Source organism: Myodes glareolus, chromosome 3 (genome assembly GCF_982192425.1).
Source record: "Myodes glareolus chromosome 3, mMyoGla1.1, whole genome shotgun sequence".
Taxonomy (NCBI): Eukaryota; Metazoa; Chordata; class Mammalia; order Rodentia; family Cricetidae; genus Myodes; species Myodes glareolus.
The window spans coordinates 18759492-18784626 of record NC_142028.1 but is presented as its reverse complement, the minus strand read 5'-3'; the positions used below and the strand labels follow the sequence as shown (position 1 = coordinate 18784626).

At 46.8% G+C, this 25135-nt stretch overlaps 1 protein-coding gene across 1 annotated transcript in view; it reads left to right on the top strand.

Annotated features, from left to right (window-relative positions):
- The first annotated feature begins 5632 nt into the window (after positions 1-5632).
- Etv6 (ETS variant transcription factor 6) overlaps positions 5633-25135 on the top strand; it is a 236615-nt gene continuing 217112 nt past the window's right edge. The window contains exon 1 of the mRNA XM_048432410.3: positions 5633-5923. Coding sequence (XP_048288367.1) covers positions 5891-5923 — 33 coding nt within the window. The 5' untranslated portion in view covers positions 5633-5890. The remainder of the gene's footprint in view (positions 5924-25135) is intronic.

Sequence of the window (25135 nt, the reverse complement as noted above, 5' to 3'; positions counted from 1 at the left end):
TAATCTTTCTTTAAAGGAAAAGTCCCGATCTCACCTTCAAAATAATTGAAGGCATTGACAGTAAATTGAGTGTAACTAACATTGTATTGAAGCTGAAACCCAGCTCTGTTTCAGATCATATTCAGTCAGCTTCAAGTCCAGGGGCCTGATATTTAGTTGATTACTTACTATCTTTTCTGATAAACTATCTTTCACAGAGTCCAGAAAGTATCTGCACATAACACAAAAGCGAGAAAATGGGACTCGGAGGCAAGCAAGAACATCAGTCATCATTAGAAGTTAACTAAGAGATAGCCTAAGTTTTATAATTATCTATGACAAAAATGCAAAGGAGGGGCTGGAGAGATGATTCAGTGGCTAGGAGCCTAGGATGCTCTTCCCAAGGACAGGAGTTCATTTCCCAGTACTTACATGGTGCTTCACAACCATCCCTAACAACAGTCGCATGGGATCTACCCTTTTCAGGCCTCTGTAAGCATGTGGGACCCAGACATATACACAGGTGAAACACCCATATACATAAAATAAGTTAAAAAACTAGAGGACATAAAGAAATGCAAGTTATGTACAAATAAGATGGGCAATTTGAGAAAAGATATGGGAGTATTTAAAGAAAAAAATAGGAATCTATATAGTCACCAGTTTAGTAGTAAATTGGAAAAAAAAACCAGAAAGGTAAAACTTGAAAACAGATAAAGAAATAGATAAATAGGAAAACAAAATGAAATAAAAGAAGGAAAAAGACAAAACAGAGTATTTGAGATTCATGAAATGGTACCATACATTCCAAACTTTTTATCATCAAAGCAGTAGGAGGAGAGGACAGAGAAAACAGGCAGATAAAGTATTCAAAGAGATAATAAAATAGAATTTTCTAAAATGAATAGTATGTTATCAACTCACAGTTCTAAGAGCTGCACCCGGTATCAATCAGAAGACTGCAGAGAGAACTATGTCATAGCTAGAATTCTAAACCGATTGTAAAGAGATCTTTAGAGCATGACTTGAACCTCTTTATGTAGACCAGGCTGGCAATGAACTCAGAGACTGGCTTCCTCTGCCTCCCAAGAGCTGGGATTAAAGCAGCCTCCCTAATGCTGTGATGATTCCCCTACCATAAAATTATATTCATTGCTACTTTGTAACTTTAACTTTGTTACTGTTATGAATCATGTGTAGGATTTCTGATATGTGACCCCTGTGAAAAGGTTATTTGATCCCAAAGGGGTCTGGACCCATAAGCTGAGAAGCGCTGAATAAAGGCTTGCACCACCACACCAGGACACAGTTACCTTATTTGAAGATAGATTGATGGGGAAGCCTTGGTAACCAATTATCTTTAAGAGGTGGGACCAAGTTAGGGTGTGGCTTTCTGGGACCCAGAGGAAAATGAGGGGCACGGCCCAGGTCCAGGTGCTCTCTCTCATTGTGTGGTTCCCTCGCTGCACAGCTGAGCTTGGTCTTCTTGTTCCGGTTTTGTGAGTTTTCCCATTGTAATAAATAAAAATAAAATTGTTTATCTTTAAGCTAGCCTGGTTATTTCCCAAATGGAGTTAGCTTCTACAATAGATAGTAATAGATGAAGATGTAAACTGCGGGCTGGTGAGATGGCTCAGCAGGTAGAGGCACTTACCATGAACATCTGGAGACCTGGGCTTGATGCTGGGACCTAAACAAAGGTAGAAGGAGAGAACTGATTCTACAGAGTTGTTCTCTGACCTCCCTATAGGTACCACATCATGTGTGTGACCACATTCACGCAACACACATAGTAATAAATAAAAAGTTTAAAAAGATACAAATTGAGATTTCTAGAGCAACTATTCCATTTAACATAGAAAAACTTTAGGAAGATCAATCTAGAAGATAATCTATAGAGAGAATGGATATACAAATATGTCCAGTGTAGCCAAAGGAAGCCAACAGGAACCAGGGACATGAACCCCATGACACACGGAATGGATGGAAGAGGTGAGTTTCTCACGTGTGCTATTCCTGATCAATGAATGGCTTTGGAAGTTTGCTTCTGCTACAGACCTGATAATGACTTGTCATGAGTTCAACCTAAAACCGCAAGGAAAAAGAGCTTATAAGCAAAGTACACTGCAGTCAAATCATGTTGACACAACTAGCATCGAATCCACCACACACAACCATGAGCTGTCAACCCCCATGCTGTCAACAGCTAAAACCAGAGGCAAGGTCTCCATTCCAGCATGAGTGCATTTTTCTGAACTCAAACTACCGGTCCAAGAGGGATTTTTGACAAATGTCGATGGAAGTTCAAAGGATATTTCCATATTTTAAAAATCCATTTGACTGCCACTGAGGAGTGTCCAGCAAATTTCAACTGAATGCGGCTCATTTGCACGCTCAAGGGGAGCTGTTGTGAGAGTTTGTAAAGTTCTAATACAATTTTCAAGATGTCTTCGGGCAACTGAAAGTCAAGTACAATCATACACTCGTGGACTCCCATGGACATGTGGTGACACCTGTCTGGGTGAAGAGACACTTCAAAATTAATACTGCCTATGGAAAGGCAGTATTTAAAAAGGCAAGCAAGAAGTTATTCCATCCCTCTAGAGTGAAGACAGGAGGCTTAGGAGTTCAAGGTCATTCTCTGTGGTGTAGCTTAGAGGCCAACCTGGGCTACAAGAACAATCCTTACTTTGAACCACAGGTCAGTAAAAGTTATTCCCTGCAACGGAACTGTATTCCTTTCATTAATAGACCTGGACTGAAAATTCTGTTTAAAAGCATATGGACACAGCCCTCTTAGGATGTAGGTATTTACACCAAGTCTTAAGTTTTGCCTCTCGGCCCACAAAGCTTAAAGTATTTCCTAAAAGGCCTTTTGCAGAGTCTGTCAAGAGCAGGCTAAGTGCAGCTTTCTCTGTCGCTGCTACCGCATGCTTTGCTTTGCTGCCCCAGACATTCTATCTCAAACTGCCACCTCTGAATCACCAGGAGAAAGCCAAGACATGTCAGGAATGGAAGCTGGAAGCTAATTCAGTGCGAGGTTAAGCAATTATCACAGCTCACACCACCTAGCACATGGATATGGCATGTTTTGTTAAGGAACCTCTTTGTAGAGAAGTCCCCCATGCCCACAGGCTGGTTTTTCCCAGTTCCAGTTACCCACAGTCAGCCACCGACGTGGAAATTTCCAGTCACAGTAGTAGGCTTTATTATCTTCTATTACAGAACATACTTGCTCTGATTTATTATTAATTATGGTTCATCCCTTACCGTGCCCGATTTATTAATGAAACTTCAGTGTATATATGTATAAGATTTTATAGATAAGACAACATATAAATGAATGTGTGTGTGTGTGTGTGTGTGTGTGTGTAGTGTTGGCTTTAAGGACACACTGGGTTGGTTGGTATACATCCTCCATGGATGACGGAAAGACTACTGTACATATCCTCTTATATTTATGAAAATCTTATTAATTAGATGCTACCCCTTCCTATCTCAGAGAAGCTGAGAAGTAATCAGAGATCCTATTGACAGATAAGGGATGTAAGAGTGCACAAGACTTTAACTCAAAAAGCCCATCAGATCTAGTGTCTGCAAGCTTCAGTTTGGAGAAGCAAAGGAAAAACAACTGTTTAGCTTGGGAGGAGAGCTAGCTTAGAACGCACCCATGAGGCCCGGGTTCAATCTCCAGGACTATAAACAAACCAGCAAATAATGGAGGTTTAAGCACCCCTTTCCTCACAGAAAGAACATAACAACCCAGGCTTGTCATTCCAGACTTGGAAGGCCGAGACAGAGTGAAAAGTTGGGGAAAATTCTCTGCTTCAAGTCAAGGCCAACCTGGACTAAAGCCTCAAGAAATTTTACAAATTGACTGGGTGGGGTGGTGCACGCCTTTAATCCCATTACTGGGGGGGGAGGCATGAGGATTTGATTTCAAGGCCAGTCTCATCTATATTATAAGACCCTGTCTCAAAACAAATTCAACAAAAAACCTAATATAAAACCAACAGCAAAAAGCTACAAAAAACAAAACAAAACACAGGAGTAAAGGTATTTGTGAGGGGTAAGAATGGGTAAAAGCAGATGTGTTGGGAGCTATTGTACATAAGGATAAGTTCTCTTGGGGAAGATGACTACTAGGTGACAAAACAGGTTGTAGTGCTTGGAGGATCCAAAAAAAAATTTCCCATTTTATCAGCCTTTCCACCCCCACCCTTTTAACAATGTCAGAGTATTTTGATGAATGCATAAACGAAAGTATTGTTTGTGAAAGTCTGAGGACATTTTACGATGCTGAAAAGTGTGCAAGAAAAAAATATCAGAGGCAGAATGGCTTACAAATTCCAGACCAGCCTGAGTGAATTCCAGGCCAACCAGGGCTACACTGGAAGACCTTTGCTTCAAAACAACCCGCTTCCCCCCTCCCCCCGCAAAGAAACCAGTGGGAATAGAGGGGAGAGTCTGGAAAATCAGAATGGTACTCAGCAGGGAACATGAACATAATGCGTTTATACACACATACATTTATGTTTATTTTGCCGTCAAAAGACAAAATGGTAGTGCATTTATAGTACTACATCATGTGTCCACACATTAAACCCTGTATGTACTAGCGGGGTTAGAATTTATACACCATCTTCTGCAGTGGGCATTTTAAGAGATTATAAATAGCAATAAAAACAGAGCGGTCGTAACGCTTGTGCTCAAGGCTAGCGCCTCAGCCCCAGGATTCTTGCTGCCCCTCCTCTGCAGGACCCCGGGCCGTCCCCTCCGCCAATGACCGAGCCGGAGCAGCGGCCCAGGGGAGGGCTAAGGTCTGCAGGAACGCGCCCTGTCAACTTCGTAGTCCAGTCACCTCCGTCGGTTGGTAGCGGCCGCTGTGGCTTTAAATGGCCGGGGGATTTCGAATCGGGGAAGGCGGGAGGTCAGGCCGAGGGGCGCCCCCCGTCGCGGGGAGCCCCCGCCCGCCGCGTCCCCGGCCCCGAGCGCGGCCGTGCGGCTTTGTCTCCGGCGTCGCGCCCTGCACTTCCCCGTGCGCAGCCTGTAACCCGAGCTCCCATTTCCTGGTGGATTCTCTTAAAGCGGCCGCGGTCGCCGCGCAGAACAAAGGCCATTGTCTCGCTTCCTCCTGCGGCGCCGCGTCCTTCCCGGAAAGCCCCTTCCTAGACCGCGGTCCCCGGGCTGCACCGGCGCCCCGGGGAGCGCACAGGAAAGCCCCCACTGTGCGTGGCCCAGGGCCCCCGGAGGTGCAGCCAGGAGAGGCGGGAGAGGAATGAACCAGGCTTGAGAGTCCTGGGGCCACGCTGCGAGGTTCCCCAAAGGCTTCCTCCTCGGGGCGGCCCTGTGGGCACCCCGCGCCCCTCCCCCGCACGCCTTTTGATTTCCCCGCGGCCCGCGGTAACCCGAGCTTTTATTTCCTGGTGGCTCCTTTAAGAGGCAGAGCCCGGTGCTGGGAATTCACGTCAGTTTCTGCCCTGAAACTCTCAAGATCAATGAGCAGAGAGCTTTCTCAGTTCTGCCTTTCAGTTTCTCTCTTCCAGGAAGGAAAACATTCGAGAGAGAGGGAGGGAGGGAGGGAGCGAGCGAGCGCCGCGGGGAGGGCGGGGGCGGGCGCGCCGGCCGCGGGTGGGAGGAGACACGCGAGGCCGGCCGGCTGCGCCCCGGTCGCCGCGCCGCGACCCGCACACCCCACGCCGTGCTCGCCGGCTCCCACGCCCCCGCGCCGCGCGCCCGATCCGTGCGCTCCGAAGACCCCCCCTCCCCACCGGGCGGCCGCCGTTGGCGATGCTGCAAGAAACTTCTTAAATGACCGCGTCCCGCTGCCCCGCCGAGCGTTTCTGGGTTGGGGAGAGGAAAGGAAAGTGGAAAAAAACTGAGAACTTCCTGATCCCTCTCGCTGTGAGACATGTCTGAGACTCCTGCTCAGTGTAGCATTAAGGTAATGATTCTGTTCCCCTCCTTCCCCTTGGGCGATCGGAACCCCTTCGCCCCGGTGCTGCCGGTGCAGTTGCTAGGCTTGCGGGGAATTATTTGGGGCGCGAAGCAAAGAGATGCAGCTCGTGGCAGCGGCTGTACCCTTTAGCATAACCTTGCTACACCCCTCTCCCGCCGAGCCCCGTCTGGGCTCCTGGGCCCCCCACCCCACCCCCTTCTTTTTGACAATGTAATGCCGGTCTCAGTTGGTAGGAGGAACCCAGTTTGTCTTCAGATCTGTAGAACACCTCCGTAATTAGTGCGCTTAAAAATAAGAAAGAAAAAAGAAATTCCCCTTCTTATTCCTACGCCCAACATGTGACTGAACTGTAACTTTTGTTCCCGAGGGGTGGTCTCCCTAGGGAAAAAGTTGTAGGGGCCCCACTAGGATAGTCTCTCTCTTTCTTTCAGGACTCTGGGTTCTATCACACAAGATTTTTACCCCCGCCTCCCTTCTGATTGTGATTGCAAGCCCTGAGACAGCCTTGGTGTCAGCTTTTCCTGGGCATTGCATAAGGAAAAAAAAATTAAACCAAGGTGAATAAAGTTGCTGAATAGTTATTTGACTCTTAGTGCATATGAAAGTTGAGCAATCTGAGAGTAGAAAACTCCTGTGATGCGGGGTGGAAGAGAAGTGACCAGGCAAAATGACCTTCTCTGACAGTGCAGAGAGGCGGTTGAAAAGCTGCAGTCTCCGGGTAGCCTGGCCTGGGCTAAGTTCAGGACGAATATTTGCAAACAGCCCTTGTCTTCCAGGTAGTCGTGTGCATGAGTGTGTACATCTGTCGACATAGGCTGCGATGCTGTAGTTTGTTGCTTTTAAAAAGTTGTTGTGAAGTTTGCCACCATCGGGAGGCAGAATGATTTGTCTGTCTCCCCCAGTTATTTTTCCCATGCTCCAGTCAGTTATAGGGCACTTTATTTCAAGGTTTCGCCAGTCACCAGAAGGCAAGCTTTCTGTTGCCCAGGCAAGGCTGAAGTTTCTGAAGTTTGCTTTTGCTTCTGGCTTGGCCTATTTAATGCGTGCCCCTTACATGGATGTTACAGAAACAATGAACGTGTAACCTGTTTTCTTCCGTGACGAGTTAGGAAAATCTTTCCCGTTTAAACAGTGTTTCATCTAGGATCTGTGTGAGGGAAAGGGATGTTGTCACACTGACTTACTAGGTTCATAATTGGAGTCGGACCTTAGTGTTTCTTACCAAGAGTGATGGTCACAGGTTTGAAGTAAGGCCGATGGGGACTCAAAAGGTGCATGGGTGTCTTTGTTTCTGCCTCACAGAAGATCCCAGAGGAACTTTTGGGCTTTTGTGTTTGTGCATATCTGGGGTAGGCTTTGGAGCCATGCCTCACTAAAGAATTTAGGACGCTGTGATACTTCAAGACCAGTTTCTTTTGCAATATAAATTAGATTCTTTGTCGAATTCAGGAAAATCTTGCTGTGTGGATAAACTAATTTATTTCGCACTTCATAACAACAACAGAAGTACCTAATGATAGGGCATTAGATCAGCAGATTGTATTTGGCTTGATGGCCATAAACCAACAGAAGAACCTGGACCACCTTCAGCACAATAGCTTTCGGTTGAAAACAACACCATGCACTCTATCCTGTGACTTCTGATACCACTTCTAAAGCCCCTGCATTTCTGCTATTCTGATGGACTCACGGTGGTATGCTGGAAGCTGAGTGCCTCTGTTGAGTGGCTTCTTTGCACCCCAATAGAAAAAAGAGCTAACTCATGTAGGGAGTCAATCCCCACCAAAGCATTCTCAAATGTGATGCGGAAGTTGGATGCAATTCGACTTATCGTTTTTTTCCTTATTGTCTTAGGTTGTTTATTTTTCATTTTTTTGACTTTGGTCCTGGGGATGGAACCTAGAACCTTGTACAGGATTGCTGAACTCTACTCTTGTGCTGTAACCGAGCCCTTCCTTTTTTTTTTTTTGTTTTTTGGATGCCTCTTTTTATTTTATCTGTCTGTACGTTGTCATTTAAATGTATTTGTTCTTTATTACCTATGCAATCGACTTTTTTGTTTTGGGTTGTTTTTGGTGGAGCTAGCCTGTGAATATTTGCCTAGGCTGTGGGTGTTTTTAGGTGTGTATGTGTGGAGACAATATCTCTCCGCGGAGCTGCTGGAGTTTCTCATGTCCCATAATAAACCATGGAGATCAAGGACCAGGATTGGCTCAGGTCACCTGAAAATGTTCCAGTGATGTGCGCTTCATGTAGCCCTTGGGATGTGGTACAGAGATGGCATGAGGGGAAAAAAAATGTGTACAAGCAAGCACCAGGCATGTTGCTTGCTTCTAGGGGCATCAGGAAACAACCAACTTTTCCTTGGAGTAGAGAGTGTATGTGAGTTTGAAGGATTAGCTGATGCTAAAGGCAGGAAGGCCATCTCTGAGTGGCAACATCTCTCTAGCTCCTCTCCAGAAACTTCCCCTATCTGCTCTCCTGCCGCACAAACAGCTGGTCGGCGGGCAGTAAATTCCTCAGCAGCTGGTGCGATGGAGGCCACAGTGGGGGTGAGGGTGGGGGGAGGGGAAAGCACTTTGTTTACTTTTGAGCCCTGGTCTGCTCTGCTAGGAAAGACCAGAGTCAGGTCTGGGTGAAGTTTCCAAGGTGAAAGCAAGCGCCTGGAGGGGTCAATCAGTGAGTGACCCCTAGGTGAGTACAAGGTGGCTGCCAGGAGAGCTGAGAAGGCCTGTGTGTGTCTTTGCACTTAGGCAAGTCCTTCCCTACCTGCAGGAGTTCACTTCAGACACCTTTGTTACAGTGGAAGAGAAGCTTCCCCTGCCAGGCTCCAGGTCATCCTGAGCAACACCAAACCTTGCCCGTGCTCTGCGACAGTGTGGTGGCACTTTGGTTCCCCACTGGTTGGGGTTGGTTGATAATCTAAGAAGTCACCTGGACCCCAGAAGTTAGTCACCGGGCAAAGGCAAACAGGTTGGCTTTTCCACCATACGCCCTCACCTTCAAGTCACCTGTTCAGTTTTTCATTCTGCCAAGTTAACAGCAGAAAGTGGTTGCGGCTCAGCCGCCACAGGCCTTTTGCAAGGGTTGGCACAGCACTTACATTGGCTGAGGTGATCCGGGACACTAAAAACTGGTGGCATAATGCCCTGGCCCTTCTTTTCCTGTTCTCCTTATCAGTTCACATTTATGGTAGAATGAGATTCTCATTTAAAGTAAGTGTTTTGGAGAGACTGCACTAGGCAGAGCTGGTGTCTAGGTGTCTCCTACTCCTTTGGGCTAGCAGGGGTAATCTTGGTGCCTTAGTTTCTCACCTGGCAGCTGGCGCAGAGTTATTTCTGTCGTGGTTGCTGACTCTAAGTGAGGTATGGAGGAGGTGAGTGTACCTCCCTCAGTGTCCGTGTGTCACCTTCTCTCATAAGGTTACCTGAGGGCCAGAGCTCTGCCTGGTGTCTCTCCAAAAAATAAAAGAATTTTGATATACTAATAATGTTTGATTGTATTTGATAATCTCAGAAACTGCTTTGATGTCTAAGCAAAAAACAAAAAACAGAAACAAACAAAAAAACCAGAAAAAGAAAAAGGAATTGAGGTGGGAATGTGGTTTACCCCTCTAATTACCTCTCTTGGGAGACTGGAAGGAGTTCAAGGTCATCTTTGCCTACATAGTAACTTAGAGACCAGCCTGGACTACCTGAGACCCTGCCTTAAAAAGAAAAAAATTAAAATTAAAGGAAGGAAGGATTTGGAAAAAGAACAAAGTCTTGAGGGACTCTTACAAAGGCTCAGGTGGATAAGCAGGCTTGTTTAGCCCCCTGTTTCTCAGACAGTATCTTCAGGGACTATTTAGGCATTGAGAGTTCAGTCAGAGTTGAGAGATGTAGCCAGACCCTGGGCCACACACTTCTGTTTTCACAGTTGGCTTCTGAGAGAGCTCAGTGGCTGCTTTTTAGCCCATGGATGACTGAGCTCAGTTAGAACACAGGCCTACCGGGTCTCAGGCCACCACATCACATTCTCAAGGTTCTCGGTGTGTCTATAAAAGGCCAAGGAAATCTGATACAATAGGCCCTGCGCTTTGGCACTTCCTAGTGTGGTCCATTTTAATCACCAGCCAGCTGGTCTGAGGGCACGGAGCAATGTGCCATGGAAGATGGTGTGTGTGGGAACACTGGGCGGCAAGGGTCTAGTCAGGTGTGAGAAGAGGAAGTGGTAGGAGGTAGGGCTGAGGGAAGAGAGGCCTGATGGATTTGGGTTTGCACCACGGTTTGCAGAGACCCGTGTTGGGAGGGCGTGGGAGAGTTCGGCTGGTCCACTGGTGACTGAAGGCAGTGTTGCCTGCTCCCACATCACCTCGGTACATCCATGGGTGAGCCCCAGGCTTCTTCACCCAGCCAACCAGTCCTGTCTATACCTTCACTTACGTGTGGTAAGCACTCTCTTTAAGAACAGACCTGGCAGCCAAGACAAGGTTCCTCTTGGAAAAGGGTAGGTCAAATTGGAAATTACCTTGGCTGTGAGCAGCCAACACAGAACTAAGACGGGGGTTCTCAGACACACGGTGCAGGGGCAGGGGGTAGCTGGGAGTTACTTGTAGAGCCATTTCATTTTATTACTGGATTTTAAAGGTTGGCCTTTGGTGCAGTTTCCCCAACTGGGCGAGTCTAAATCGAAGGAAGCCCCCTTGGAGTGTGAGCTATAAGGTGGGATGTACCTTTCTCTGTGAATACCGCTTTAGAAAAACAACACCATGACTGGGTCTCTGGCAGAGTCCGTCTATGCTGTGTTCCAATAGACTCAAGGAAGCAGTATCTGTGTGTTTATTGAAGAGAGTGTGACTTTTCTTCAGTGTTCCCACGCCAACAGGAGCCCGGCTTGAAGACTGTTGGTTGCCAAACCTAGTATTTGGGGAGAGAAAGGCGAGACTAAATTAGGGAGAAGTTAGAATTACAGCCTATTAAGAAGCAAACACATTTTATTGATTTTTCTGTACATACAGGAACCAGACTAATAAAATAGCATTTACTGGGACATCTCAGAATGAGCCCCTGTGAATAGGCAGCCGTGACTTGTGGTTCTGTGTCATCCATTGCGTAGGAATGAGTACAGCCGTGTGCTTGAAACTGGTCCTTTGGTGTTGAAATATTACCACAAATCTATCATTTGCCCTGTTAATTCTCTGGGTAACCCTTTCATCTTTGACAGTGAAAATAGACAGCGCAGCCGAGTCTGGTCCCAGGGATTTGCAATCTTTCTGTCATAAGGAAGAAGACCTCACTGTGTTAAGTATGGACTCCGCCATGTTGATTGAGCTCACCGCATGGAGTCCAATGGGCTGTGCTTATGGAAACTGTAGAACCCTTGGCTTTGGGGGACTTTCTAAATTCTCTGTAATTAGGAGTGCTTCATTGCTCTTTCAGTGGTCATCTCTCCAGCTCAGCCGTACAGCTCTGGAGGGATTCCTCCTGTTCTTCCTTACTTTTGCCCGCAGGCCTCCTCCTCTGCCACAGCCACCCTCACTGGTTGCAGGCTAATGCGTGATGTCCTGGTGTGTTAAGCTTAATGACCTCATTCTCTCTTCACCATCTTTCCTGGAGGCAGTGTCCCTCCCCGTTTTACAAACCGGGAAACTGAAGCCAGAGAGGCTAAGTGCTGGTCTGCCTCGGATCTCACAGGCTTGTATGCCTGGTGGCAGTACAAGTCTCAGACACTTATCACCAGTCTGTAGTTTCCAGAGACTATTGTGAGTTATGTCCCTCTTCAGGAAGCAAGTTAGGAAACCCAGAGTGATGGAGCTGATGGGTTCTTGCCATCGCTCAGGTGAAAGGCAGGGGTGGAGCCAGCACTAAGATGACCAGCAGGGGTCCAGCCAGCAAAGGTCTTGCATTCCCTCTGTTCAATGTTGAAGGTGGGTTTTCTTCAGTACCCATTAGGGCCAGCCTGATGATCACTCTTAGCTAGAGACCTTTCTCTAGATGAATGTCCAGGTGATCCTTTTTTTCTCCTTTTCCTCCTCTTCCTCCTCCTTCTCCTCCTCCCCTCCTCCTCCTCCTCCTTTTCTTCCTCCTTCTCCTCCTCCTCCTCCTTCATACTGCTTCTGCAACTCTCTAGTGATGTGTTATCTTCCATGACTCTATTTTGTCCCCCCGCTTTTCCTGCTCTTCACTCAGAAACCTCTCTCTCCACTCCATTTTCCCTGCCTAATAGTTTCTTCACTAAGTGGTTTTGATGTCTGAGGTTGTGTCCTCAGCCTGTCCAGCCTCGGGGCCAGATCCCTCTTCACTGGCATTGCTCCATCCTTTCCCTTGTACAACTTTATTATTATCATTATTTAAAGCTTTTTACCCAATCCACGAATGTCTTTCCCCCCCATAAAGTATCTCTTGTGTAAATCATTAAAACTGTGTGATTTCTGGAAATCTGTTTGAAATATTTGCGGATATTCCATGATTTCCCATGACTACTCAAGGAACATTTTTTTCTTCTTTTCTCTTTTCTGAGCCCGCCCATTCTGGCTTTGTTCTTTTTAATCTACTTGAATGATGAGAGACATTGAGCCATCTGACTTCATAAATTTCTGCATTTTTTTGTTTTGTTTTTAAGATAACCCTCTTTACCTCCAGCCTGGCCTTGGGGATGCAGGTTCTCATTTATGCTAAGATTTGGAGCTATTCTGTATTCAAATGTTTATATCCAAACAGCTTCAATAAATAGAAGAGGAAGATTTATACGTCCGTAAGCTGAAACTTAGAACTAAAGAACCTTGTAGGAGCATCACGGAAAGGTTCAGAGTCAGAATAAGGTGACATGGTACAGGTCGTACAAGGATATTATAGAGGCATGACCCAGACCTCTCAAGAGGCAGGTGGGGAAACTGAGTCTCATAGCTTGCCCCTAAACCCATTGCTAATTGTAGCTAAGCCACAATCAGAATCATGTAATCTGTCCCAGCTCCTTGTCCCTCCAACTCCTTGGTGGAGTAGAAGCCATGAAAATCAAACAAGAACTCTGACATGTTGTGTCCCCGTTACGTCATACAGAGAGCTAACCGCCACCTCCGTCCCCTGATGGCACCTCAGGATGGCAGGTGATAGTCCGGGTTATGACTTCCACGCTAAGTCTCTCAATTTAAGAAGTGAAGAGAGAATGAAATATATTTTGGAAAGATATCCAAGGGAAAAGGTTGGCATAAAAATAATGTTGATTTTTTAAAAGGCCAAGCTTCCTGTATCTGGACAGATGATTTATGAGACTACTCCCAGGGGAAGATGCGAAAGGACCGGCTCCTGAGGATTTATGAACTCCGTCGGGGGATTTTTTTCTTTGTATGTGGGAGTCAGACATAGGGAAACGACCTCATTTCCTGAGTGACCCAAAAAGGACACGTCGCCCTGCTGGGCCAGTGTGAGTTCAGTCGGCAAATGTGTGCAGGGAGATGTCACTCAATCCTCCCATTGCTTCTGACTTTAGTTTTGAGTTCTGTTCCGTTCCTGTGACATTGTCGTCCCTTAAGGGCATTGCCAGTTGTTAGAAAGAGGGTTCTGTTGACTGGAGTGCTCCCAAGGAGGAGACAGACAGTGCCGCTCACAGACCTGTGAAACCCGGTCTTGACCCGAACTTGTTCATGTTACTTAATCATGAACTTATTAATTCCTGTAAGGGGTATTAGAACTGCATGTTTCTTACAGCTGTTGGCCAGTATAGGTTGCTGGACACAGTTCCCTGATGCTGTCAAGAAAAGTGAGCTTCCCTCTTACGTGTTTCACGACACGTGACTCTAGGAGGGGCTCGAGGTTTCAACACCACCATTTTAACCGTTGGTACCAGGGATGTTCAGGGTGCTGTGAGATCGCCAGTCCTGCTCCACCTCAGATCCAGGCTGCCCGGGTTGGCTGACTTCCAGCACAGAGTTTCTCACTGGACTGGGGTCACTCAGTCATGGCTTAGAAAAGCTCTATTTTTTGTTTTTTTCCCACTTTAATGGAGCACAAGCCTTGGCAACAGGAGAGATGAGCCAACTGCAATTACAGGACACTACGAAATGCCTTTTGTATCTTACAGCAGTTTTGAGGAAAATGGCTGGTGTACTTTGAAACTAGTTTGCAGAGATGGAAAAAAAAAAAAAAAACGGGGGAGGGGGGCGGGAATCCTGAAGTACCCTCTGGAAGTCCTGTACAACGCTTAACTGCTGGAACGGGTCGGTGGATCTGCTTGTTCACGCAGTTGCCTGTTACTTGTGACTGGGGCGAGACTTGGAAGACATTGATTCTTTAGTGGGCTTTTGTTTCCCTAGCAGTTCCCTGTCTGTCGGACCACAGAGCAGACAGTGGGGTGCGGAGGGCCCAGCTTCATGAGTTGGGAGTAGATGACCCTCAGTAGCAGCTTAATTATACAGAGGAGTTTGAAAAAGCCAATTTCTTACCTTGGGGAGTGAGGGAATTTTTAGGTGTTTTGAAGGTATTAAGGGGGTGAAATGCTGCTTTCCAGGAACAGTTACAGTTTCATGCTGTGGACTTAAAATGCCGCCCCTTAATATTCTTTGTCAAACGTGTGTTGCATGGGAAGATAAGATATGGACTAGAAAATGACTTTTTCTTTTTTCTGTTTGGTTTTTCAAGACAGGGTTTCTCTGTGTAGCTTTGGAGCCTGTCCTGGAACTCATTCTGTAATCCCAGCTGAGTTGGCCTTGAACTCATAAAGCTTGCCTCTGCCTCCTGGGTGCTGGGGATTAAAGGTGTGTCGTCACACCGCCTGGCCTTGTGCGAGCTCTACCCCTGAGCGATGTACTCAGGCAAAACTGACCTCTAAAAACAATAGATTGCATAGATTATATAGTGTTTGTTTGTTAACACACATTAACATAATGCATAATGTGCTTCATTATGACATTTTCATACATGGATATAATATATTTTGGACGTACCTTTTCCTACCTTCTCTGCCCACCCCCCTTCTACACATCACCTGTCGCTTCTCAACTAGTCCCCTTTCATTATCTTTTTTTTTTTTTTTAAATAACCCAGTGAGTTTCCTTAGGGTTGTATACAGGAACAGGGCTGAGGGTTATTTGCAGGGGCAGCAGGCTCCTTACCAATGAATGGCTATATCACTGAAGACAATGCTGTTTTTGAGGAATTTACTTCCCACCCTATGAAACAATGAACACTCTGTCAGACCGTTGGAGAGGGTTGGAGGGAAGCCGTCTCTCTGATCCTCCAAGGAGCTACTAGTAGAAGTTGGCGATTTTTCTTGGTACCGTCTGCGGCGGGCTATGGCAGACGGTACGCGCAGTTATCGCTCATAAGAATTACCTGTGTAGTTAGGTCAACGATCGTTGCATCACGCATGGCTCCTGTGTGTGAGGAAGCTGACTCTCGAGTAGTTCCTGGAAGAGATGATCTGCAGATAAAAATCAGTGTTGTAATTAAAAAACCAAACCAAACCAAACAACAACAAAAATCCCCAACCAAACCCTAGGAAATAGCCTGCCTGTAAAGTTACCAGGTTCCCCAAAGCGTCGGCCTTGTTCCACGGTGAAAGGGTAAGTCTAGATGTGGCCGCTGAGGGTCACTGATATTGATTGAACAAGTGAAGGGGAGGGTTCAGGGCTGCCCGCCTCACTGCAGTGGTGGCCTGAAGGTAGGTCTTGTGTCCCTGGTGACACATTAAGGTTAAGGTACAGAGACAGCTTAGGTACAACAGTTGCCCAGTGTGTGTGTGTGTGTGTGTGTGTGTGTGTGTGTGTGTGTGTGTGTGTGTGTGTCTTACCCTGGGTTTGATCCCCAGCACCAAAAATAAATAGATCAATAGTTAAAGGAAAGAGATAACTCCCACATTATCGTTGCCTCAAGCCCAATGGATAATATGGAAAGATCTCCAAAGGGTAGCACAGGATGAAATAAGATGGGACTTTCATAAAGGGGAAGCCCGTGATTTGGCTGACTGTTTCCTTGACGATGATGAGAAACTCAGGCTAGGGAAAGAGACATTGCTACTACATATTGTGTCCTTTGTCTTCCCTGGACCATCCTATCAGGTGCTGGAGTGTATATGCTGGCTCGCTGGGGTCCAGCTGATTGTTTTCAGACCTTGACTTCTGACCATCGACTGGGCACCCAAAGAGACAAAGTGAGTTTTCTTTGGGCCTCATCATCTCTTCCTGCCTTGGGGCTGTTCCGGGTGGTTTTCGAAATAAGAAAAGTCAGGAGGAATGGACTTCTGGTGCACCTTGTTGTTTCGGTCCTCTTTTGATGAAGTCTGGGAGATTTAGAAATAATCGAGTTGTTTGACCAGTACTCTGACAAGCTTTTGAGATCTGAGGCTCTCCTGGTATAATGGGTCCATTGATGTAGTGACCAAGGATGCTGGGACATCAGGTCAGGGGTCACGTGATGCCCTTTGCTCTGTCTCTTGGCTCTATTCAGCTAAGAATTTATCAAGGGGCATGTTTTTACTCCCAGAATTTAGGAAGCAGAGGCATGTGATCTATATAATTAGACCCCGCTTGAGCAAATTCCTCAGTTTGGATAAGTCTCCCGTTCTCTTCAACCTTTAAGAACCGAATGACCGGATCTGGCTGAGTCCACCTCGGATGCTGAGAATGGCCAGCTCCACTTGCCTTTGTACCATGCAGGCCTTTGTAGAACCTGCTGACTCTCACTGCTGGGAAAGGCAGGTGTTCCCTCCAAGAATGGAGTTCCCTTTCCAAACTTGTCTTGACATCTGCTTTCTTGACTCCCTGGTGCTCTGTGGTTGGGCAGGACTGTGAGGTAGGAGGTGAGGCTGCACCTGTGTGCACCATGGTCTTCAGCAGGAGTCTTGGTGGGCGATGGGAGGCCCACAGCCTCTAATCTTCACCATTCTCGCACCCAGCCTGGCAGGGAAGATGGGTAAAGGTTTTTCGGGCATCTCCAGTCAGGCTCACACTAATAGAGCCTTCCCACACACTCTCACCTCTCCTGGCGAATGCCTTTCCTAAGCTACCATGTTAATTCTCTTCTCAGTGCTGTGACAAACGCCCAACAAGAAACAAAGTAAGGAAGGAAGGGTTTGCTCCTGCTCACACCGAGGGTTGAGTCCATTACGACAGGAATGCAAGGCCGCTGATGTCATTGTCTTAGCAGTCAGGAAACAGAGCGATGGATGCCTACCCTTAGAAACAGAGCACAGAGGCCATGGTTAGTACACGCCTTTAATCCCAGGATTTGGGAGGCAGAGGCAGGTGGATCTCAGTGAGTACGAAGCCAGTTTCTCCATAATGAATCCCAGGCCAACCAGGGCTATAGAGTTAGACCCTACCTTGAATAAATATCTATCAAAGACCCACTAGCAATGATAATAGCACACTTACCATCTTGGGTGTACAAGACAGTTTGTCCTGTGGGGGACATATGAGATGAGGCCTGAGAAGGGGAGAAAACCTCCTTAAAAATACAAGGAGGCAAGGTGAAGAACCTGCAGTTGGAAAGGGCCCTGTTTCTTCAGAGGCTCCAGAGAGGTGAGTTCAGTTGATCCAAGGCCCTGCCAACATTCACCGGCTCTTCTGAGAACTTGTCTGTCTTGAGAAACTTGGTAAAATGGTCAGGCAGTTAGTTTCTCTGAGGGGAATGCCTGCGTGTGCTTTTGTGGTTAGCCAGCATGTTAAGCAGTCTGATTTAAGGGAAAGATGGTCTCTGTGTTTTCATTTCAGCTGTGGTCTTAAAGGGCTTACGGTGTGGGTGGAGGAGAACACAGCCCTCTTGCCTCTTACCGGCTAAGAACTAGGTTATAGGTGAATGTGAGTTCAGACAGAGCCTATTTCTTTTAAAAAATATTTAGAGTGATGTTTTAATCTCTTTCTTGTGTGTGCAAACACGCCATGGCATGCATGAGGAGGTCGGGGGACAACTTTCAGGAGCTGGTTCTTTTTCTTCCACTGTGTGGATCCCGGGGATCGAACTCAGGTTGTCAGGTTTGGCATCCAGTGCCTTTACCCACAGATCCATCGTACCGGCCCCAGCCTGTTTCTTAGGTGCATTTTAGTGTTATCTGCTTAACCCATTTGGGCAAACCTTGTCCTGACGCACACAATGCATGGATCACCAGGCATTGCCAGACTGTCAGAAAGAATTCATTCCTTAGCTTCCGCATTCCCAAATGGATGATAGTAGCATTTCATAGGAGTAGGTTTCCCCCTCATTCCTTCTTACTTTTCCTCAACTTGACACAAACCAGAGTTGTTTTGGAAGAAGAAACCTCGATTGACGCATTACTTCCCCCAGACTGGCTTGCGGGCATGTTTGTAGTGCATTTGCTGGATTAACGATTGTGGCAGGGCCCCCACTCTGGGTGGTATCACCCCTGGGCAGGTGGTCCTGGCTTGTATAAGGAAGCAAACTGAACAAGCCCTGGGGAGCAAGACAATAAGCAGTGTTCCTCCGTGGCATCTGCTTTAGTTGCTGCCTCCAGGTTCCTGTTTTGAGTTCCTGCCCTGACTTCCCTTCCTGATGGCCTGTAACGAGCCAGTAGAAACAACCCAAACCCCAACCCCCTACCTCCAGTTAGTTTTGGTTAATGTTTTTGTTGTTGTTTGTTTTGTTTTTGTTTTTGTTTTTTTTTTTTTCAAGACGGGGTTTCTCTGTGTAGCCCTGGCCATCCTGGAACTAGCTGTGTAGACCAGGCTGGTCTCAAACTCAGAGATGAACCTGCCTCTGCCTCCTGAGTGCTGGGATGAAAGGCGTGTGCCACCACCACACAGTTGCGAACTAGGAGACAAGTTTTAGTCTTGGGATGTCTGACAAGATGATGGGGAAGTTCTGACTCCCCACTGGGCGAGGGTGAGACAAGTGTGAGTCCTGCCTGGCTCTTGGGCTGTTGATCAGGCCTGGCATTTATTTCATGGACTTTTCTTTTCCCACTGGTGCAAAGGTGCATCTCACGGTTGGTCCTAGGGCACATATGCTAGGCTTTAGGAGAAATGTGCAATTTCAGGCTCACTCCTTGCCCACCACTGGGTAAGCGCTGAGAGCCTCGTCAAGTGCCCTGGACAATTTCTCCACTCTCCCACATCTATAAAGCAGATTCTTCAGGTCAGGGTCAGTTTCCCAGGTGAAGCCATGGAAAGATCAAGCTTAAGAACCGACAGGGGAGGTTAGAATCAGCATGCTCGAGGGGGAACGATGTGAGGCTCGCTGACACAATGCCTTTATGGGCTGTTTTTAGCCTTAATCAGGACTGTATGGTATGTGTAGCTTGTGATTTCTTGGGCATCATTTTGCTCCCCCTCCCCACAAGAGTCTATTCTTGTGACTCGGTTTGCATATATGCACATGTATTGAATGCTCATAGGATCGTAAGTTATAGAAATTATAGTGTAGAGAGGAAAAGATTGCACCAAATCCAGCCTTGTTGTAGCAAGGCAACCTTACGTATAGATGTAAAATATATCTCCTTGGAGGGCTGGCTTTGTGATGGGCTATAAACGGATTGTTAAACAGCAAGCTGAGGGGCTGTTAGCAAGCTGTCTCTAAGAGCATCTCCCTGGTCTAGTCTGAAAAGGTAATGTGTGCATATTGCAGCTATGAGATAGTTTGCTTGTGGTATTTGTATGTTGATAGATTTTGTGTGTGTGTGTGTGTGTGTGTGTGTGTGTTCAGTGGTGAACAGCCTGGGGAGATAATTTTAAAATATTATTTGCTCCTGTGTTGCTATTTGCATTCTAAACCGGACAGTGTTTAAAATCCCACCTTGCCTTTTAAGAAACTGGCTTAAACGAACAGGTGTTTTGGTCAGCTACAGGGAACGAATCAACTCAACTTCAAAATGCTGCGATATGTTTTGTAACACCTTCACATATAATAACTGCGTTAAAGATTCCTGCCATGGAGTACCAGGATAGCAGGCATCCTCAACAGCCGACCAGCGTTTGAATTCCCAATTGCAGCGTGAGGCAGGGCTCCCAGTAAGCCCGCCCTTGAGCCTCTCCTCACATTCAGGTGACGTGTCTGAGAGCCCGTCTGCACAGGTGCCTGCCGCCTGCCGTTGGGTCTGCAGTGAAAGGGTTCCTTCTTGTTAATAGAGTTGCTTTGAGTACGATGGTAACAGCTGCTGCCTTAGGAAACAGGTGTCCGCTCTTCTAATCCTCCGACTGGATCAGCTTGCTACCCTGGCAGGGCCTTATTATTACTGTTTTTATTTATTTATTTTTCTCTCCCACGTACGCCATCCCTTGCCAGGAGGTGCTGGTGAACAGGATGCGTGCCAGGGGACGTGGCAGCTTTTCTTGGGAGAGGTTTCTGTTAGAAAGAATCTGCTACCCAGTCCCGTTCTAAAGAGGTGGCTGGAAAATCAATTGGAACGTGAATCACAGGGGAGGAGGATAGTATAGTAAATGCGCGGTCCTGCCAGGTCACCTCTCCGTTGTTCCTCAAAGGCCAGTGTAAAGCCAGCCCTTCCACAGATGAGTGAGTGAAATAGACGTATCCACTGTTGCTGGGTTTTGTTGTTGTTGTTGTTGTTGTTGTTGTTTTGCGACAAGGTCTCCATTAGTGCAAGCTGGCTTTGCACTTGCTATGTTCCCAGACTGACCTCAAACTCGTAATCCTCCTGCTTCAGTGTGCTCCTGTGTGCCGAGACTATAGGTGTCCGTGACCATTTCTTGCTGAACTATTGCTTTGTAAGGTTTCTGGACCTGAGGCTTCAGGACGGCTGGCGTGCCGTTTTCCGGTCTGCAAGGAGTCTGGTTCTGTGTGGGATTCCTCGGTTCTCTGTCAGTCTTTTCTCTCTTGCTGTTGCTGGCTTCCTTCTGGTCCTGGTCCTCGATCTCGCTTCCTCCTGTTTCCTCTCTTGGGTCCAGTCATAGTTAGGGGCACTGTGGTGATAAAACCCCATGACCAAATTAAACTTGGGGAGCAAAGGGTTTGCTTGGCTTACACTTCCACATCACTGTTCATCATCGAAGGAAATCGGCAGGAACCTGGAGGCAGGAGCTGATGATGCAATGGAGGGGTGCTGCTTACTGGCTTGCTCAGTCTGCTTTTTCATGGGATTCAGGACCACCAGCCCAGGGATGGCACCATCTGTGATGGGCTGGGCCCTCTCCCATGAATCACTAATTACGAAAATGTAAGGCATTTTCTTAACTGAAGTTCCCTTCTCTCAGACAACTTTAGCTTGTGTCAAGTTGGCATAGAAATGTCCTGCTCAGGCCCCCTTCAGTCTAGTCTGGAGTAATTTTTTTTTTTTTTTTTAATGAGAGGGTCTTGTAGCCCCGTTTGGCCTCAAACCCACGATGTAGCCAAAGCTGGCCCCGAACTTGGGATTTTTCTGCAGTTATCTCCCAAGTACCGGGATCTCAGGTGGGTGTCACCTTTCCTGGCTCTGGACTGACTCTTTGTAGCTCATTGTTGTGTCTTGCAAGGCCCTAGACAGCCACTTTCTAGTGTCCTCTTTCAACCGTACGGCCCACTCAGGCAGTCTTGCTCTTGTCCAGACCATATGCTGGACTTTCATGTCTGGAATCTTCCTCCGATCCTCTTTCTCCCTGGCAGCCTTTTTTTTTCTTTTCTTTTTTCCTTCAAAGCCTAGGGTTTTGTGTGTGTGTGTGTTTTGTTGTTGTTGTTTTTTGTTTTGTTTTTTTTTGAGACAGGGTTTCTCTGTAGCTTTGGAGCCTGGCCTGGCACTTACTCTGTAGACCAGGCTGGCCTCAAAGTCACCTGCCCCTGCCTCCCCAGTGCTGGGATTACAGGTGTGCGCCACCACCACCCAGCTTCAAAGCCTAGTTTTAAAGCCTTCTCTGTGTTTGCCTGGCACAGCATTCCCACAACTCAGTGAACTTGCCTCTGTGATTGGCAATGATCCGGTTATAGATGACTGACTTATTCTTGATTGGTCTGAAAATCCACACAGGGCATGATTCTAGTGGACTCATTTTTAAAATCTTCAGTTTCCAATATAATGCCTAGAAGAGAGGCAGGGTTAGGTCTATTGAACCAGAAAATTTTCTTTGAGAGATGGGGTCGCACATAGCCTAGGTTGGCCTCAAATTAACCATATACTAAAGATGACCTTGAACTTGATGGTCCTCTTATTTCTGTGTGCCAAGTTCTGGGATTATAGGTGTGTGCCTCGCCCAGTTTGTGCAGGCTGGGCGTTGAACCCAGGGCTGTGTGCAGGCTAGTCAAGAGCTCTACCAACTAAACCATATATCCCTGGTCTTGAATTAGATTTTTTAAAGCCAGCTAGTATTTATTTAGCTTCTGTCACGTGGATGCTATGCTTTGTGAGGTGGAGCATGAAGTCTTTGTCCTGTTGAAATCCCAAGGAAATTCTCCTTGAGCACAGAGGAAGGAAACAATAAGATCTTCTGTTTGGAAGCCCTATGGAGGACCATAGTGCCAGCATCACACACATCCAGCGCTAGGATACACAACAGGCACACGTATCCCCTTGTACTTTCTCTCCTGGAGCCCTGCCTTTTGGAGAGGAACACAGCCTGAGAAAAAGCTCAAGAGCCCCGGGCTGCCTGCTCCAGAAGTAGCCCCACTACCTCAGACCAAGGGGTGGACACACTGGTCATAGGTCATCCTCTGGCATAGGATGGACTGGGCCTGGGACCAAGAGCCAATGGCTGTTTTTTGTAGTTCTCTGCAGTCTGACTATAGTTGGCTGACAGGCCCTCCCAGGCGAGCCTGCCACCTGTTCCCCCGGTTTATCCCCCCACTAGCTGGTCAGCAGTGATAACCTGGGAGCAGCTCAGCATCTGAAGCCTTCTGCCAAGAAGTAGAGGTGTGGTGCCGTCCCTGTCCCCTGGGTGGGTTCTTCTCGGCCTTCTCTAGAGCCCATGTTTCCTTTGGTTCCCAGGCCACCACAGCCTTCCTTAGCATCTATCTCCCGTGGTGCAGCACTTCCTTCTGTCTCTATTATTAGCTTCCTTAGCGTTACCCTTCAGTTCCCCAACTCTCCCTGTTCCCTTCCTCCTCCCACTTCAGCCCCTCCACTCCCTTCACTCTCATGAGCCACCTCTAGTGTTCCCTGCCTGCGGGAGCCTTCGCTTTTCTTTGTTAATGCAGAGTAATTTTGTTTCTCCTTCACTGTATCATGTTCATCCATAGTCCCCAAAGAGACACCGTCAACCCCTGTCTCATCTTGTCTGGCCAGTAAACTTTCAAAGCAGCAGGTGCCAACGTGGGTTTTTCCAAAGCGGGCATCTGCAGTACTCTGGGGCCTTCTGTCCCAGCGGCCACTCACTGTCCTACCATTTTCTTGTCCCTTTGGCGTTTGGGAGGTTCTGCCTCAGTTATACTTCTTTCCCAAGAGACGTCATCCCTCCTTCTGTGTTCATTTCATAGTCTATTGTCTTCCCTTTCCCGACGAACCTCCTCTTTTATGGGGGCACCCCAATTTTCCTCTTTATTAGAGGTTATCTTTGATCGCTGGACGTCAATAAGTGGACATAATTGGGAACATTGTGTATCAAATGTGCCTTTTATAAATAAAGAGTGTAGGTTTAAGGGCAACTTTTAAAACCGTAATAATTCTAAATTGATCATAATTGAGGAAAGTTCATGTGACTTTTAGAGTGACAGTTGTCCTGACAGCTGACTTTGTCATGTGACTCTTTCTTGGTTTGGGTGAGAACCCAGTTTAACTGCTGCTATACCTGTCTTCCAAATAATAACTCTAGGAACTAATTGTAATTTTCAGAACTAATCATTTCTAGTTTTTGTTTTTGTTTTTTGGTCATTTGAGACAGGGCTTCTCAGTAACTATGGAGCCAGTTCTGGAACTTGCTCTGCAGACTAGTTTGACCTCAAACTCTTAAAGGCGTGGGCCACCTTGGGCTGGCTGTTTTTGTTCTAAGATAAGGAAGGTGTTACTGTGTATCCCTGGCTAGTCTGGGACTTGATTTGTACTTAGCCCTGCTGAATTCTTCCTACCTCTGCTGCCTGAATGCTTTAGGATTATAGACAGGCACCACAAATCCCTGCTCTGTATGATTCTTGTACCTTGTGTGCTTGGCATCAAATTTAGGACTTTGAACATGGTGCGCAGGTACTAACCACTGAGCTACACCACCGTCTCTTAGAAATGGAATGTTTACGATGCGTTACTGTGTGGTATTGGTCTAACAGGAACTGTGCTTTTCTCCTTTTCTAACAAATAATGTGCTGACTGGATTTAAGTAGTGAAACTGCTTTTCTGGAAATCGGCTTCCCTAGCCCCACTTTTCCTGAGGTAGCTGCGTTCTTTGAGCCTTCATTACTCGTTGTAAGGCTTACAGTATGCCCCGCTCTCAGAATAGGAGGGAAAAAATGGAGTAAAGTTCTCGAGTCCTTCTACTGTGCCGTCTGTCATTTCGGGAATGAAAATGGAACAGGGGAGGGGAGTTAGGGAGATGACTTTTAGGATCTGTTTTAAGACCAGGACAGATACATACTAGTTCCCTCTGGTGAATGAGAAATAATCTTTGACATCACTAGAATGAGTAGGTGACTTATCCTCTGTAGCAGTGCATAGCTTTACACTTTGAAACTTGCCATGGAGGGTTAAAAAACACTCCTTTGTAGAGTCTGCCTGTTTCTAATAAATAATCATTACTGTTTTATTAAAACCATGAATAGTTGGATTTATGTATTTATTTGCTTACTCTATCTGTCGATCTATTTATTTATTTTTGGATGCAGGGTATCTCTGTGCCATCTTGGCTGTTCTGGAACTCAAGATGTAGACCAGGCTGGCCTCAAACCTGCAAGAACTCGTCTGTTTCTGCTTCCTGAGTGTTGGGATTAAAGGCATGCATCACCAAGCCTAGCCTTGTGTATTTCTTTAAATAGATAGTTGGGTGGGCAGGGATAGAGAGATTTTGTTGTTTTTCGTTTTCTCTCTCGTTCCTAAGGAGTTGTGGAACTAACCAAGAAACGATAATTGTATTGGAGCTCTCTCTTTCCTAGGAGAGGGATGCCTCCTTCCCTGGTTATTAAAAGGAGACGGGGAGGGAAAGCTGCTGATTGAGTAGAGCCGTTTTAGCTAGCCTCTGCAGCAACTCTGGAGCAGGCAGGACTCTTTGGGCTACACTTGGGAGTCCAGAGCTGTTTGATTTGTTGGGGGTAAGAAACTGGGGTTCCAAATCAGACCCCAGAATGTATGCCTGTAATTCCATCACTCAGAAGGCAGGAGCACACAAGCTAGAGACCAGATCTGCTCAGATAGTTCCAGAGC